This window comes from Hippichthys cyanospilos, chromosome 15 (genome assembly GCF_059441005.1).
Source record: "Hippichthys cyanospilos isolate Australia breed blue-spotted pipefish chromosome 15, RoL_Hcya_1.0, whole genome shotgun sequence".
NCBI classification, from domain to species: Eukaryota; Metazoa; Chordata; class Actinopteri; order Syngnathiformes; family Syngnathidae; genus Hippichthys; species Hippichthys cyanospilos.
Window position 1 is genome coordinate 4262799 of NC_142383.1, and position 18090 is coordinate 4280888.

Consider the following 18090-nt stretch of genomic DNA (forward strand, 5'->3'; position numbering starts at 1 on the left):
GGCTGATGCCACTGAACATTTTGAGGGGTTGAAAATAAAAATATATTTATATTTGACGATGTTATGAGCATTTCAAAGTCAGCCCAAGTTGGGTGATAAAAAGGCCAGGCTAGTGAAAAATCCCAGGGGGTTAAATCTGTGTGGTCCTGGTTTTAGGCACAAAGTAAAACGTTTTGGTCATAGAAAGTTGTAAGATTAAAAAAAAACAAAAACAAAACAAACTTTTCAAAATTACACAACCCCTAGCTTTATTTGAGCAACGAGCATTAATCTAATGCATATAAATGTGAAGAAAGAGACAGCACTCTGGTGCAAGAGTGTAAAGTACAATGATGCTCTATGGAAAGAGACCTACATGAACGTGACCGCGTGTTTGAGTGGGCAATTGAAAAGCCTTTAGAGTCCACTGAAATGTGCCAAAACAAACAAAAAAGCACATGCATCCTGCCTGATGCTGCAGTCTCCCACTACTCGATCTCATTGGACGTCGCCACGGGGACCTTCGTCTCAGCTGCTGCAAATGGAACAAAGACTTATCGGAATGCTGCGCCAGATGTTACTTCCTGTACTCTCTTTAGATCACTAACATTCTTACGTCATATTTCACAGATTCAGTACTCAGCCAAAAATCATATAACAATCTGTCCCTCAAACTACATCAAGATTACATGATCTTTTTCCATTTGCTCCAGAATTCAGTTTTTATGCTCTATTCACCGTCATCAACTGGTCATCTCGAGTCAAAAAAAAAACTATTTAGATGTATGTTTTTTAACATACAAGATTTATTGTTGCATTTAGATTACTAATATTTACCCAACTTTAAATAGTTTCTACTCATCTCTGAGTTGCTTTTTTCACTGATTTAAAATAAGGTCACAATGCAGAGTGCCTGTCCGTTTTCTATATACCACTTGTAATGTGCTGCAGACCAGAAATCATGGTGACCAAGACAAGATTTTTGAAAGGTGAGAAGACCAAGTCAAGACCATGACCACAAATATCAGCATTAAAAACATAGCAAGTTATCCTTATTTTTATTTTAAATATATTTGACATTCCAAAACAGGTTCTGCAAAAAAAAAAAAATGAAGATTACTGGCCCAATTTGGTTGCATTTAAGAAACATAACGGTTGCACTTTTTGGGCCTAAATGAGCAAGCTAGTATAGTATATAAGTTTTTTACTACTTGGGGTTTTTTGTTTTTTTTTGGTTAAATTATTATTGTTTATCCATGCAAAAAAGGCATTGTATATATATATATATATATATATATATATATATATATATATATATATATATATATATATATATATATTTTATTTTTTTTTTTTGCTTGATTTCAAGTTCAAAATAAAGTTTTTCATATCATGTTGGGGTCTCAATAATTCCCCCATCACTAAAAAATTATTTGAGAAACAACCTGGACAAAAATCCATGCAAGCACAGACAATGCCATTGTATAGAGATTCCTGCATTTTTATCCAATGAAATACGTGTACCTTATTTCTTAGAACAAAAAAAGGCAATATTTACCTGGACAAGGCCCACCCTCCAAGATGATGTCATCAATGGCAATGTCACTTCTGACCGATGAACCTCTGGTTGCTTCAAACGTGATCTGAGACAGTAGAGAAACAAGGTAAGTAAAGAGTTTTACATTTTTAGTGTTTGGCCACTCATCATGATAATCCACAAAGGTTGAATTGAGATAACTGGATGCTTAATACATTGTTTAGGTTTATGTATGTGAGTGTGTGCCCTTCGTTTTGCCACATGGTAGGGACCAAACTCTCGAGTTTTACTTTGTGGGAACCTCTTGCACTTGTAGATACCATTTTGGTGGTCACAATTTCCAATCACAATTTGGTCAATTTCAAATTACATAGTTTTTCCAAATTCTGTTTCTGGTTAGGCACATACAATGTAGGTGTTATTATTGTTAACTAAATTACTGTGCTCTTTGGTGCTCCAATGTTAATGGTTCAATAAACACGCTGTTTTGGGGATCTCATAAAAAATACTGTGTTAAGAACGCATGAGGTTTTTGCCTGATGCCAGTGATATGCAGATGTAGATTTGTAAACATTTATTATTAAATCAAGTAATTGTTAGTCTGCAGCTATTGAGTAGTTTTTTTATTCGGATATCCTACAGATAATTTCCTGATGAAAAGCAATTAAGAACATAGAAGCCCAAATTGCAAATTTTCACTTATGAATTAGCATCTACAATCTATACATTTTTGAACTGTTTAGTAGAATGATTGAGTCAGCGGATTGTTGAACAGTGATCAGTGGTACCAGCAAAGTTCAGGCAGTCAGCATCCACCTGTGCAGTCATTTACATGTACTCAACTTCCTTTGAAATATAATTGACTGCTCTTGCCAGCAGATATGGAGCACTCACGTTGCTAGCTAGCGGCTACTCTATGCAAGTTTCTGCTGTGGACACAATGTCGGCGTAATGAAGTCATTTTTGTTGGAAATTGAATGTAATTTCAGAACTACCGTGTTGTTGTTCATGTTAGGATTCTTGGAAACAACGGATCGTAACGGGCAGACTGCAAATTGACGATACAAAAATGAGTCATGTTCGCCACGACATGCTGCCTGCAACAATTTCAAAATAAAAGTGTTTCAGGCAGTCATGTCTGTATATTGTATGGTAAAGGGGAGTTTATTTGAAGTCAACCCGCATTTTACTGTCATGCAAAGCATGAACAATTATTGCTGTGATTGGGGGCGGCACGGTGGAACAACGTCCCGGGTTCGATTCTCTGACAGTCCTCCGAAGCGTTTGCATGTTCATTGGGTGCCCGTGAGGCCTTTCTCTGGCTACTCCTGTTTTCTCTCACACACCTAAAAACATGCATGGTAAGTGTATGGTAAGTGTGACTCAAAATCAGTGGTTCTCAAATGGGGGTACGGGTACAGCCTTGAAGGAACCCCAGGTTGAGTATTTTCCTGTGGACAAATATTTAATTATAATTACAGTATTACTTTTCGAGAACAGGTCTCACACTTTATTTTGATTATATTGTGTGGACAAATATTTATTAATAATTAAGTTTATGATTTATTATTGTGAACAGATACCTACTGTAATCTCAAAAGATGATGCTGTAGGTTTAATATTTTTCTGTGGACAAATATTTATTTATGATTATTTCTTCTTGAGAACAGGTCTGAAGCTTTGTATTGATTTTTTTGGGGGGTGGAAAATATTTATTAATAATTATTTATTTTTGATAACAGATATCTTCTATGATCCAAAATTTTAAAAAAATCAAACACTGATGGAACGCTCATTTTAAGACTTTTTTTTTTTTTAATCCAATAAAGTTTTGCAGTTTAAGGGCTGAAAACATAATTCAAAGGGGGTATATCACTATAAAAAGGTTGAGAACAACTACTCTAAATTGCCCTCTGATATTTTTGTGAGTGTGATTGGTCGTTTGTCTCTGTGTGCCCTGCGACAACCAGTTCAGGGTGTCCCCCATCCCCCATCTACTGCCCATAGAAAACTGGGATATCCTCTAGTGAGGATAAGCATCTCTAGAAAACGGATGGATGCTGCGATTGGCTTGACATTTTTTATGACGTGTATACTAATATGTTGGATGCCGGGGCAAAGAAAAAGTGCAACAGAGGTCTTTTTATCCCTACCAAATTATAATATCATTTTTTTCGGCTTGCCTGATGTTGGCTGTCGCTCTGATACTCCACTGTGGCCCTCAGCCAGGCAATGCTCTGTTCGCCACTTCGTTGCCACAACAAAACGTCTCCTCCGTCTTTTTGGAGGTGAACACTGAGTTGGCCCGTGCTCGAGCCATACATGTGATAGTAGAAGCGCAGACATTGAGGCCCTCTTGAGCTCCTGAGAGGGCGCGACAGCAATCTAACAGTCTGGCCGGGCAGCATGGGAGACGCTTCCATGTACAGGTAGTATCCTGTCAAAAAAAAACATCATCACTCTTGCACTGTGTGTTCCGCATTTGTAAATGCAGATACAAGCAGTATGCTGTTTAGGATTTCAAACGCTGCCTTGTTCCCGGGTATTAAGAGAGAAATTTTTTTCAGGTATAGATTATGGTGGATGGTTGCAGAATCAGTAATATAGTTTAAGATGAATCATGGTAATTGAACGTATGCAGAGAAGATGAGCAGGTATCCTCTCACCAAGTCCACTAGTGTGATCTCCTCTGGGTCCTGTGTATGAGGTTGGGGTGGGCCCTCTCCTCAACTCCCAGTCAGCATCGTCGCTCTGCTTGTCCTGAGTATAACCACAAAGGCCCGTTGCAAAGTCACAGCATCCTGGAAGGGATGAAAATGTCCCTGCAGCAAGAAAACATAACAAATCAAACAAAATTGCCTGGCTGGTTAGTTTGTTTTTTTTTTGTTTTTTTTTTTTGCATCGCTGCTACCCGTCAAAAGTCTGTTCAAAAAAGGCTGAGTTACCAAAGAGTAAATAATACCTAGTAGGTTTGTTCAAAGAATCCATGGAATAATTTTACCTGTCGCCAACTCACAGTCTCCCAGACTCATGGTGATGTCATCAAGAGCCACAGAGCCACAGTCCCACAGACTCTTGCAGGTGCTGACAAAAACAACCTGAATTGCAAAAGCACATTTTGAACGGTCTTGCTTGCATCGGTTCCATTCACAAGACTTTTAAACCGCCATTAAGCTCAGACATTGCTCATTTAGTTTGCATGTGCACAATCATGTCATCAGATCTTTTGATTATTTTTACATCTGGGTGAACGATGCTGAACAAAGACTGGCGGAATGTTTCGTTTAACGGCAGCTGCATGGCATACTACGGAGTCACATGATTCTTATCAAAGCTCAATTTCTAACCAATGCTATTTGTACCATATTTTCCGCAGCTTTTTTTCTCATGATTTGAGCCCAGCGGCTTGCGGCTTATCCGCAGATTTTTTTTCTTTGCTAGCCACCAAAAAAGCAAATGTGTGAATCTGTTGTCCAGTTGTCCATCCATCTATCCATTCATCCATTTTGTAGAGCCGCTTATCCTCACAAGGTTCACAGGCTTGCTGGTGCCTATCCCAGCTGACTTCGGGCAGTAGGCGGGGGACACCCTCAACTGGTTGTCAGCCAATTGTAGAAACACACAAAGATGAAAAACCATTCACACACACAGTCACACCTAAGGACAATTTAGTATGTCCAATACACCTGCCACGCATGTTTTTAGAGTGTGGGAGGAAGCTGGGGTGCCCTATCTGGGTGTGACCTAACTATAAAGTGGACATGCTCACCAGTGATTGACTGAGCTGCCTCAGTGTAATATATCAAAGCAAATTTGCAGAATCTATTTTTTGTTTGAAGGAAAAAATACTGTACTTTTCATTTTGGTCTGCTTCTGTGAATTTTTGAGATGTTGAGTTTTGGTCTTCTCTCAGTTTTGACCTCCAAAAGTCTTAGTCTTGTTCCCCAGGGGGGACAGCATCAAGTCCAAAAAGCACATGTAGAAAGTTGAAGGAAATTCCAATGCACCCTCGAACAAGGGTTCAGAGCCAGCCATATTGCTTCTCCTGAATCAGAGTCAAATCTCAGATTCTTCCCAACCGACACCAAACCCCTTCAATAGACTTGACCAGGACTGTAATTTCCCTTTACAAAAAACATACTTGTTAATCTCCCTTTGAAAAACGGAGGTAATCACCCCAGTCTGCTAATACTGTAGTATTGTCCCAATGACAAGTCAAGTCAAACGAACTCCATCCAATCCTTGATATATCTGACATCCCCACAGGCCAAAATTGCTGGTACGTTTTCAACATCTGCCAAAATTAATTTGAATTTATTTGGAAGATTGGCAGGTGTTCATTTAAAACCCTCATTCTTTGGGTGCAGACCCAGCCATTGGATGCTCAACAATGAGTCTCGTCTCCAGGCCTAGCTCCAGATGGGGGGGAAGCCTCAGTGATCAGCATTTGGATGAAGAAAAAGGATGTCTATATATATAGTATTAATTATAGGAAGTCCTTAAGCCTCGCTTTGTGTGGTCCCTCACCAAACATCTAGTTCTAGAATGTATCAACCACATTAAACGTGGATGTCTGCACCATACTTGAAGTTACTCTGCAGTTTTTTTTTCAGTTCTATCAGTACTTTATATATTTTTTCCAGACCCCCTCACAAAACAAAATTTGCAGATTCTCGGCTGACCTTTGCAGGCTGTGATGTCTGGAAGGTCACGTCTGCTGCGATCCAGATCCCTCTGGACTTCTCCCCCTGAGTCCAGATCTTCTCCTGGCTGCTGCCCTGTTGCAGATACACGGCAAGGGCTTGGTCCGTCTGGTTGAATCCTGCAGTGTTTCTTGGGTGGTGAGTAACCTGAATATATGCATTCTTTGAGAAGCCAAAAGGTCAACTAACTTGTCACCCACCTCTCATGGAGAAGTAAAATCGTAGGCAGTACTTCATGTTTGCAGCCAATGTCGGGCTGGCTAAACGACTCATGTAGCTGGACTGTGTACTCAGCTGGGAGTGAGCCAACAAGAAAGTCCCTGAAAGAAAACAGACAATATTTAGTTATGAGCAAAATATGACTCCCAAAAAGAGAATATTATTGAAGATTTTACATTTAGAAAGCTAGTGAATGAACTGACAGCAAACAAGCCTTAATTTAATTTTTTTCTTGTTACCAAATACTCAAAACATCTAATGAAAATAAATGGAGAATATTGAATGGAATAAATACAGACATTTATTAATCCTACCTGCTCCTGATGTGTGGTCACCGTTTCTAAAAATATTGGGTTTTACGGAAACTCTTCTCCAGGATGACCCTTGCCCTTCGACCTGTGTGTACTGGCACAAATCTGACTCAAAGTCGCAGTTGGCAATTGAGGCATCAAAAGTGGGCTCTGTGGGGAAAAAAAATAAACAAATAAAAAAGGAGATAGTATGGCAATGGCTTAAATGAGTCACACAACTGCCCCCAGATGATGACAGCTTACTTTTAGTGAGTCATAATGAAAGGTTAAAAATAATATATAATTTAAAACTAAAATGAAAAAGAAGACTTAAGGATTTCTTTCACATAACCTGTGTAAACATTTAAATGAGTTACATAATGTCTAAATATTTCAGTATATCAGTATATAAAGTCTTACCTGTGTCTGAGCTACAGAACTCAGGTGAAAAAGTAATGTCATCAACTGCAACATGACCCCCTCTTGGGCTATTAAAGGCCACTTCGAAAACCACCTTAAAGATATGACACATGCACACAGACGCACACCCATTCATGCACACGCTTAGTTAGGAGGGTGGCGCAGTGAATAGCGCATCCGCCTCACAGTTAAAGGGACTTGAGTTCAAATCCATTTCTTGTGTGAGGGAGACGTGAATGGAGCAGGTGTGTTGCAATACAGCGGTGGCTACGGAAGGAAACGTTGTAAATCTGTTAACTACATTTCTTTCGTAATAAATTGGAATTTCAAGTGCAAACTGATTGTTATCATGTTTTGTCAGCTACAAGCATCGCTCTCGTTAGACTTCCGGGTGCCTCCAATACAACCACGGCTCTCCGTGAGACTACAGCCTAAGAGAATGGGAAAGGACAACAGTACAGTCACAGTAAAAGGTTTAATATTTTAGATTTAGGTAAATATATGCACTGCAGTCCCGGTCCACATTAAATGTGAGAAACGAGGGTGCATATACAGTATATATGAAAAACATTTCTTCTGACCTGCACAGAGTATGGAGCCTTCAGGTCCACCTGGACAGGTGTCCATTCTCCGTATGACTCACTGGAGGTCTCTGGCTCCGCCCTCCACAGCTCCTGGTACTGACCCAGTCGATCGCGAGTGTAAACAGAGAAGAGGTTCCCCCCCTCATCACTGCTCTGATAGTGAAAAGTCAGGCAGCCGGACATGGGCACCATAGTCATAGGAGACACCAGTTTAGCCACTTCTTTGAATGTCTTGGAGTATATGGAGTCCACATACATAAAGTGACCTGGGAACCAAGTTTCATGTTAGTGAATGTATGGCAAGTGCGAAACTTGAAAAACAAAGCACATAGAAATGAGTCAGAGCCTTTTTTTAATTAGGCAACTGCTAACTTTGCGTCATGGATCTGTAACATATTTTGTTTTCTTCTTTGATCCACATTGGAATGTCCAGTATATGGTAACATTCTTTATTCATAACAGACCTAACATGAGAACGAAAATGAATTTAGTGTAAGCAGAAAAGAGCACCATGTGGTCATTCCGGTGAACTTTGACATCACAATTTATATATATATATTTTTTTATTAATACCATTACAATTCATTGTTTTCTTTACAAACTAGGGGAAATTGAATAAACCACCAGATGACAAACGTTAGTTGAGTACATTCAGATTCAGGAAATTTTGGCCAAAAGACATATCAAACCATGCTAATCATCAAGATTTTACATAAGCCAGTCCTGAAAATTCAATTTACTATGTATAGTTTGAGCTAAATGAAATTGAAAGGTATACCATTTCTTCAACAATAACACATTTGGTTCATTAATTCAAAGGTATTTGATAAAGCAAGAGTTTTATGATGATTTTGATGTTGTACTTGCTTGTTAAAAAAACAAAAAAACAAAAGCTATTCTCACTGGTTTACGACTCAGATTGTCATCCATAATATCAGTGTTGTAACAAACTTGTGATTGACTGGCGACCAGTCCAGGTGTTAAACTTGCGACTATAAACTAAACAACTGATGAGAATAAGCGATACGTGAAGAAAAACTGTCAAATGGAATATTGGCGGGTCATCCTGAACACTATATGTTGTTTTTGTTGTGCTACAACTGCATTTGACAATGCCTACACTGATCCAGAAGATAGAAATGCTGCTGAGCTATAATATATGCACCATTTTCATAATGAATCACTATTATTTTTTTTTGCGTAGGGGGGGATTTTTAACATTCACCTTGGAAGAAAAAAAAAGGAACTTGAAAAAGAGTGCTCCAGACAGTCAGAGAGCACAGTTTTCCTAGTATGTAGCCAACTTCGCTAGCTGGTGCTCAATCAAGTTTTCCATATAAAGAACTTTGGTCTCACCGAATAATGAAAAACTGGGACCACTGACGACAGTACAGTTAGTCCCAGACATTTGACTGTAACACAGTGATTATGACAAACCAATTTAGGTGCTAAATAAAGAAAAAAAAAAGTGAAAAAACTAAAGGAACCAACAATAGGAAAGATACTTTTTTTTTTATGAAGTCAAAATGTCTCTCTGACCTGTCCTGTTGCTGAGAGTGTGATCATCTGGTAGGTTGTTGTGAAGCAGCTGGCCTCCGCCGCCACCACCCACGAACCAGTTCACATTAGCATTCCACTGGTTATTGTACCCACACAGGTGAGACTCCTCAAAGTTGCAATCTACATGCACAATAGTGAGAGAAGCGTGAATGTTTTTGAATGTGTTTGGCTGCATCTGTTAAATGAATCCAAACTCGCATGGCCAGATTTGTTTTTTTTCCAAAACTAAGCTGTTGACTAGAGGACCACATTAAAGTCTCATATGTGGTCCACCCAAAAGTATAGTAAATGAACACCAGCTGAGTGCTGATTGGAACCATATGGAAAGAACATATGTCACCTGTCATAGTGATTAGGGTCAAAGTCCGAAAGGAAGTGTGCTGGGTAGGTCATATGTGCAACATATTGAAGTGAATTATTGATATGGATTCCCAAAAACGGTGTGACTCATGAACTGATTACATGTTGCGAGTGAAAGAGTGACATCACTGACCCAGGCAGTATCCGGGACTAATGTGGATCTCAAAAATGGCCACGCTGCTCCCAGCCGTTCGCCCGGGTATCCCTTCGATAACGACCTAACAGGCAACACATGTCGAGTAACAGTAAACATGAGTTACTATGGGGTGATGTAATGATATCAAAATCGGATATCAGAAATGCAAACATTTTATTTCAAAATGCCCTTAAATCAAAGGGAAAAAAAAAAAAAAAATATATATATATATATATATATATATATATATATATTAATATATATTATCGTGATTAAGTAAACTATCCAAGTAATTTCACCAATATTTTATTCTTGATATGTATTACCTTTTAAAGATTGATAAAATGACCATATTATTTGCAGTTATTAACATTTAATGCAATGACAGACTTTTCATTTGTCTGAATTGGAATTGTGTGACTGGATTGAAATGCACTACATGTATTGTATACATAACTAGCAGCTAGCAATGGAGACTTGTGCCGTATCATACAATACTAGAGCTTTTTTTTTATCATCTGAAACATCTGAGTTGCTCCAAGGTCCACCAAAATACAGTAAATGCTCTCAACGGCTAAATTCATTTAAGCTTGTGGGCCGCGTTGAGGAAAATACTATATATACTGTATATTTATATAACTTTAAAACAACAACTTCCAATTAATGATTCTTTTCTCATAATGTCTGGATTTGTAGAAGCACAACATCACAATGAAAATTTAAGCATTAACATTACTATTAATCATAAAGCATTTCAAGTTCTTCATTTATTGAAAAAATTCTGTTCATTTTTATACTTACAAAACCATCTCACTGACCAGATTAAACCAGTTTGCGGGTCAGAACTATTTACATTTTATTTATATTTTTTCCCTTCTTTTATTTTATCAAATGGTAGTCTAAAGGAGTGCCTAAAAATGGCTGGTACTAATCAAATACTTAAGTATCTGATTACTCTCGTGCAGGGGGGGTCAAACTCACTTTTATCTTGGGTCACTTTGAGAACAAACAATGGAGGCCCCCGAGAAAAACAAACAAAAAAAAAAAAGATGAAGACAAGATAGAAGTTTGGTATTTTAACCAGAAACTTGAAGTCAAATCAGCATTTCACGGGCCACATTAATTGATGTGGTGGGCTGGATCCGGCCCTCGGGCCTTGAGTTTGACACCTGTGGGCAATAGTATTACCATGTTGTTTTTAGACTAGTCTCCACAATGAACGAAGCAAGCTATCATTCGTTCTTAGCATTCCTGGGAATAAAAATGTAACCTTTTTAGTTTAAATATTCCCACTTTACGCTCATCATCATTTTTCCCCCTCAGTTCTGGCCTTGAAATATGTTTATGCGCTCAGGGGCCCACATGTTAGTGCAGACATGGCTAACCCTTGTGTAGGTCATGACCTTGTCAAAGTCAGAGCCACCTCTGCATATGACAAAAACATGTACTCTGCTGTTACCACGCAATGTTTACTTTGCCAGACTTTTGTAATCAAGCCCAATTAGAGCCTGTAATGTTGACCTACTTCTGCTTTTCTTTCACAGTATGAACTTTTTCACGACCACTGCAGTTGTTTTGACTGAACAGGTTTGCACGCTAATAGCTGTGTTCATAGTGGGAATAATTATGAACACTCAACAACATCTTGAACTGAACTGAACAACATCTTACAGTTATAGGAATAAGTGTATCTGTAAAATGTCACTAAATATTGTTCTACCCTTCTCAATGCGTCATTTTACAATTAATGGACACCTCCGGAAGCATTCCCATACACTAGAACAGGGGTTCTTAAACTTTTTGGAGTCAGAGACCCCTTTTAGAAAGCAAACTCTCCCAAGGACTCCCATTGCAAATGTTTGTGGAAACAAACAAACAAAAAAGAATCATCATCATATTTAGTGACTAAATAATCAAGCTCTTTGATGATAATGTGGATTATGTTGACAAATTTCAAGTGTATTAAACTGGTTGAATTGATTGCTTTCTTGGGGAATCATGATTACGTTCACAATTTAATATAAAATAAAATGTATTACCACAAATGTATATTTTTATTAACTCATTCAATGCCAAAGACGTATTTTTACTTTTTTTTTTCTTTTTAATTCTAGGGCTAAAACCACTTAGTATTTAAGGTACCAAAGTTAGTTATTGCCTAAAGTAATTGATTGCTAAATTCATTTAGCTATTTTTTTAAATGACCCTTTAGCCAAAAACCTGAAAAAAATGGGAAAAAATTTAAAAAGTACCTGGAATTGAAAAATGCAAAACTATGTCTTTGGGATTGGCGAAGTTAAGTATTAAAGAAATCAACTATAGGTATTTAACCTTTTCACTGTCAATGATGGCTATAGGCGTCAAAGATCTATTTTTACTGGCCTGGCAGTGAATTAATAAGGCAAATTGTTTCAGAGACTCTGTACAGTCAGCCCACAGACCCCGACACAGACTTTGAGAACCACTGCACAAGAAAGTCCCTCAATAATCTTTGTTGGCATGTGCAATATGATTGGGGGTGGTATAAGGCAGATGGTTAGTGGTGGGTGGAAATTGTGGTTGCATCCATTTTTCTTGTTGTAATTGAAATGATAAAAAAACAATTATTGTACTGTGATCCAGCTTCAGTAAGCAGTCGTTATGATTGGCTGGCAACCAGTTCAGGGTGTATCCGACCTACTGCCCAAAGACAGCCGTGACCCTTATGAGGATGAGCAGTTTAGAAAATAGACGGATGGACGGATCATGTTTTGTGATATTTTCTCTTGATTTCCATTTTTAATGTATCGCTAGGTTTTGGTTTTCACCTGTTCCTGTGGCAACCAGTAAGCTGCCTCCAGCCTTTTGTGTCATGTCCAGGTATCCCTCATTGTCTCATCAGTTTGCTTGCTAATACTCTGCTCCCGTCTTACTTCTGCTTCTCTCAATTTGAGTCTTCTCACCAGCACTCAAACACAATATTTTTGACAGATTTTGTTTGTTTGGTAACGATTTTTGTGTAAATGAATATTTGTGAAACCAGTTTAAGAGAAGAAAAATTGCAATTTTGTAAGACATTCTCTCTCATTGTAGTGTAGAAAGAAACATGAATACTCATTTGCTCGCATGAACTGCACAAAGTGATGTGGCATGCAACATCCAGCCCCCAGGTTTTGTGGTTTAATGGTTCAGACCTCTGTGAAGACAGGGCTAGTGATGGTTTGAATATCAGTAGTTGTTTGCTTCTACTTTACGCAATCAACTGGGGCCCACTCCATAGTGTTATCTGTCTTTCATTTAGATAGATAGGTGGATGGATGGATGGATAGATCCAAATATTGCACAATAAAATAACTTGTCATATTATCAATTAAAAGTCATTACTTTACCCTTGCAGTCTCTGTGCTATTGGACAAGTCCATGCTTGCGATCACCCAGCTGTCTGACGGCATTTGGCTGCTCCACAACGGCCTGTCAAAGCTCAGACCCTCCGTCCGCTGCAAGACTTGCAGGCTTCCTGTGCCGCTAATCTGGTAGACCAACCTCAGGCAGCTCCACTCATTTTGGTCCAGAACTGGACTCACCAAGACTCCCGTGGTATCGGCCTGTATGTCTAAGTCAAGGTCGTCTTTCATAGTAGCATCCACAGCAATAAAACGGCCTGCAACAAAGGAGAAAATGTGACTACTTGAGTATATGGACAAGCTGACACATGAAACACTCTAGCCAAGGTTGTAAAATCACCATTGAAATATTTTTAGTTGTCACACAGGTAGAGGGAAAAATAGGTCTTAGGGTAAGTATGATTTCCTAATTAGGGTTGTCAAATCAACAGATCAATCACAATCAGTGAAACATCGTCATAGTTAAGCATTGTTATTTTTTAAATCACATTAATGTAATTTTTAATTTCAATCTTTCTGCTTGCTTTATGCTGATCAGATCCATTTTTATGCATCAGGCTTCTTGTGCTTGAGTTGTTGGGGGTTGAAAAACAAAGGTCAATTCCAGCTGAAATGGACACTGGCTGTAATTGTGATTGGCATGACCTGATAGGCCCCTGTTGTGGGTTGTAAGGCAAGTTCAGGGGCAAAATGAAAACTTGAACGAATGGTAATTATAACTTTAAAAAAATGCCCCGATGGCACCTTTGATGAAGGTAGACTGATATTTATCGTTTTTGAGAAGGTGCTGTCTTACTAATAAAACAGCTCAAGTTTAGCCTACCACATAAATGCAAAGCACCCAACTGTGACTACAGCCACCATCAATGATAGCAACAAAAACACTAATGTAAGCTCTTTGACAAAATAAACTTGAAAACACCCCACATTTAAATAATCTGTGACAGACAGGGTGGATGATGTTTTGCTTTAATATTATTTTATAATTAATTGGAAATTGATACGACAAAACTATACTATTCTTCCTGATGTTCAAAACTGAAACTGGGAGCCTGCACTTGGGGTGTGTCTCAAATACAAGAAGGCAAATTGTTGTCAATTATTGTAAATGACTGAAGACACTTTCATGTTGTTGTGTGATACTATGCATGAATCTTATGATCTGCCACATTCATCGCACATTTTATTTTTTGAATCTCTTAACAGCACTATACTTAACGAATAATCATTTATACGTTTAATCTTCACGTTTTCTTATGACAGGAGAGAAATTCTCATACTTATGTGAAGGAGGCTATTATCAGGTTAAAAAAAAGGTTTTGCAGAATAAACATAATCATCATTCATCAGCAAGCTTTGATCACTTTATATAAACTAGGAGTCAGAGTGTGATTGTTCGCAGCTCTCTTCTCTTGTGTATCGACTGCAGTCGACCCAAGGAAAATGCCTAAATGTGCTCTTGCATAGAGTCCAGATGTTCAAGGATGTTGGAGTCAATAGAGACCAGATGTGTTTCCTCTCCCCAACATTAAAAGTGTGAGCCATCTCCACTGACAGTTGCAAAAGTCACCATGCCAAAGACCTGATATTATTTTTAATTAAACCAATCAGAGGTAAACTTCTAAAAATGACAAATGGGAGTGCAGAGGACAGATACACCATAAAACGACCCTATTACCATCTTTGTGCAGGGTCCAGCTACTCAGGTCTGCATCTGACATGTAACCGCAGGTGTTGGCTTCAAAATTGCAGGATCCCGGCAACAACTGCTTGTGGGCTTGGATAGTGGCTTGAGGGGAGAGGGGTGGAAAGCGAGAAAACAGAGTGAACGGCAACTATGAATCACAGAAATTGGCATTATAAAAAACCATGTCCTAATGCACTGCAATTGGCAGTGGCACTGCCAATGAAAAGTACTCACCAACTAGGGCCAAAAGGTAGAACGGAAGCATTGCAATCCTTTGTGGGATGAATTTTGCAGATGAGAAAAACATAAAAGAACTTAAAAAGTTTTCACTTAAGCTTTGCAGCCTGTCGTCTGAGTGTCTCTCCAGCTCACCGACTGGCAGCACACTGCTGACTGTCCCCAATGTGGGTGGGTGTATGGACAGCAGAGCTGACTGAAGAGGAGGGGAGAGAGAGAAAGAGGGAGAGAGAGAGAGGGACAGAGAGAGATAGATGGAGGGAGGGAAGGAGGAAGAGAGAGCGCAAGAGGGAGAGAGAAAGGGAGGGAGGGATAGAGAGAGAGGGAGAGAGCGCGAGATGGCTAGAGAGAGGGAGAGAGAAAGAGGGAGAGAGAGGTAGAGTGAGAGAGCGAGACAGAGAGGGGGAGAGAGCAAGAAAGAGGGAAATAGAGAGGGAGAAAGAAAGAGAGGGAGAGTGAGAGAAGAGAGGGAGAGAGAGAGGGACAGAGAGAGAAAGATGGAGAGAGCGCGTAAGAGGGAGAGAGAAAGGGAGAGAGGGATAGAGAGGGAGAGAGAGCGAGATGGCTAGAGAGAGAGGGGGTGGAAGGGAGAGAGAAAGAGGGAGAGAGAGGTAGACTGAGAGAGGGAGACTGAGAGAGGGAGACAGAGAGGGGGAGAGAGCGAGGAAGCGGGAAATAGAGAGGAAGAAAGAAAGAGAGAGGGAGACTGAGAGAAGGGAGGGAGGGAGAGAGAGGGGGAGGAAGAGAGAGAGAATGGAGAGAGAAAAGGAGAGAGGGGTAGTGAGAGAGTGAGAGAGGAAGAGAGAGGGAGAGAGAGGGGGGAGAGGGAAAGAGAAAGAGGGAAGGATGGAGAGAGAGGAGAGGAAGAGAGAGAGAAGAGAGGGACAGGTAGAGGGAGGGAGAAACAGAGGGAGAGAGAGCACGCGAGGGAGGGAGAGAGAGGGGAGAGAGAGAGAGAAAGACTGAGAGCGAGAGAAGCATGAATGGGTGGAAAGAAACGATGCAGGATAGGGGGAAGGGGTGTGAAGATGGTGAAAGGAAGGAAAAAGTAGGCTCAAGAAGGCTAATAAGATTTATTAATGTGGGTCATGCTTTCAGTCTGTACTGGACTCCTAAAATTGCTACTGGAAATTTAGACAAAGTTGAAATATGGACATGGTCAGTTTAGGAAGGACATTTCAAACAAATCCATCTTACACTATTATTATAAATAAAGAAAAGTTGAAACATGATTTGACCACATAGTTAGATAAAATGTGCAATTTTACATTATTTTTAATATAAAAAAAAAAGATTTTAATCACCAGAATTTTTTAGTGCCCCTCAAGGAAAAAAATCTGTTCTGCAGCTGGCAGTGCATCATCAATCCATTTTCTATCGTGCTTGTCCTGAATCTGGAATGGTTGCTCAAAAATAACAGAGTACACAGCTCATTTGCAAAGGATTTATAACGAACCGTGCCAATAAAAGGATTTCATATGAAAAGGTGCGCCATGGTAATGAAATGGTCACTGAATTTTCCGTACTTTGAATTTTGATCATAAATTTACTTTAAGACTAAATCCTTCCTGTTTGATCCTTAGAGTTTTCTAAGACATGACCTAAATCATCCCCAGGCCTAGACTTCAAGGGATTACCCAAGATGCAGCAAGATAGTCTCTCAGCATCGTATTTTTACATCCTGTTTCTATTACAAGTCAGATTGTCTTTCTCTATTGATATTTGGTTAAAACAAAAAACGATTTATTAATTTAGAATCTTCAAAGTAGGCACCATTGCCTGGTTAACTTTTCACTTCTTATTTTCTCAGTCAGGTTAATGATGTCGATGATGATTTAGGACCTGGAATGACAACTCACACCTGTGTACAGTATTAGGAAAAGATTAGATGTTGATTTTTTATAAGACCTCTTAATTATGTCTTATTTGAATTTGAAGGTATTTCTAAACTATTTACTGGTACAGTAGATTTTTGATATTTATGATTGACTGTCAAAAGGGTCCGCTCCACTTGCTGGCCACTTTTGCATAAAATGGCAAATATTGTTTGGTCAAGGGCAAGCCGATTAGATCAGATTAAAGTATACTATTTCCAAACTCCTTAGCACAAGCTGTTCTTGTAATTAATGGATGACTGATATTACAACTTTTATTGCTGTGGTCGTCATTGCCAGAAGTGGGCACTTTTCCTAGCACTGACGGACATTCTAGCATGTGTTTCAAGTAACCAATTAATGCAGACCAAATTTGCATTCTTTCTCTGAATTGTTCCTAGCCAGGAAATGCAAGATAGAGGTTTTCTAATTCCCTAATTAAATACTCTTTTAGTGAAGTCAAGCTCAGCAATACTTTGTTTCACTTGTAGTGTACGTGACAGATGAACTTGTTACTGAAACCATCTTTTTATAGTTGTTGGGCAGGCAGTTATAAAGGAAAACTCACATCCACCATTTGAGAGTCATGTGAAGCATGATGCCATCCAGTGGACATGATTGCTAATTACACTCTCGTCCCCTTTTACTGCGAATAGATGGCAACCAGTTCAGGGTGTCCGCAGCCAACTGGCCATAGTCAGCTGGGATAGGCATCAGCAGGCCTGTGATCTTTGTGTGGATAAGCAGCTATCAAAAATGGATGGATAGATATTTTATTTTGTTTCCAATTTTATTACCCATGCGGACCGTTTTAGTTGAGCCATTCACAATTATCCAGTCAGGAGGGCATAGAGTGCTTACCTCGTATGTAGAAGCTTTTTCATTTGATTCTTGACCCTGGTGACTAGGTTAAGGTGTCCTTGAGAAAGACTCTGAGTCCTATTTTTCTGCCTGTAAAGTAAACCAGGCAGTATCCTACTTTGGTGTGTGAATGTTAGCCTCGGTAAAGAACATAAAGCACTATACTGTGGTGTAGATAGCACTATATTGTCACGGGGGTGCTCGGCGGGTAGGAAGGCTGGCGTGGATGCGGAGGTGGAGGACCCAAAAACAGGAGGGCG

General features: G+C 39.3%; 1 protein-coding gene across 1 annotated transcript; it reads right to left on the reverse strand.

The window, feature by feature from the left end:
- Positions 1 to 222: 222 nt before the first annotated feature.
- Positions 223 to 15264, reverse strand: LOC148411414 (MAM domain-containing protein 2-like). Its single transcript, XM_088435561.1, has 15 exons — positions 15093 to 15264; positions 14850 to 14960; positions 13157 to 13428; positions 9786 to 9870; positions 9272 to 9412; positions 7730 to 7998; positions 7149 to 7242; positions 6753 to 6899; positions 6420 to 6539; positions 6199 to 6338; positions 4518 to 4614; positions 4183 to 4338; positions 3700 to 3953; positions 1538 to 1622; positions 223 to 514 (listed from the first exon to the last, which is right to left on the reverse strand). The coding sequence occupies exons 1-15, from the start codon at positions 15163 to 15165 to the stop codon at positions 468 to 470; spliced, it is 2091 nt and encodes a 696-aa protein (XP_088291687.1). The 5' UTR covers positions 15166 to 15264; the 3' UTR covers positions 223 to 467.
- Between the last annotated feature and the right edge of the window lie 2826 nt (positions 15265 to 18090).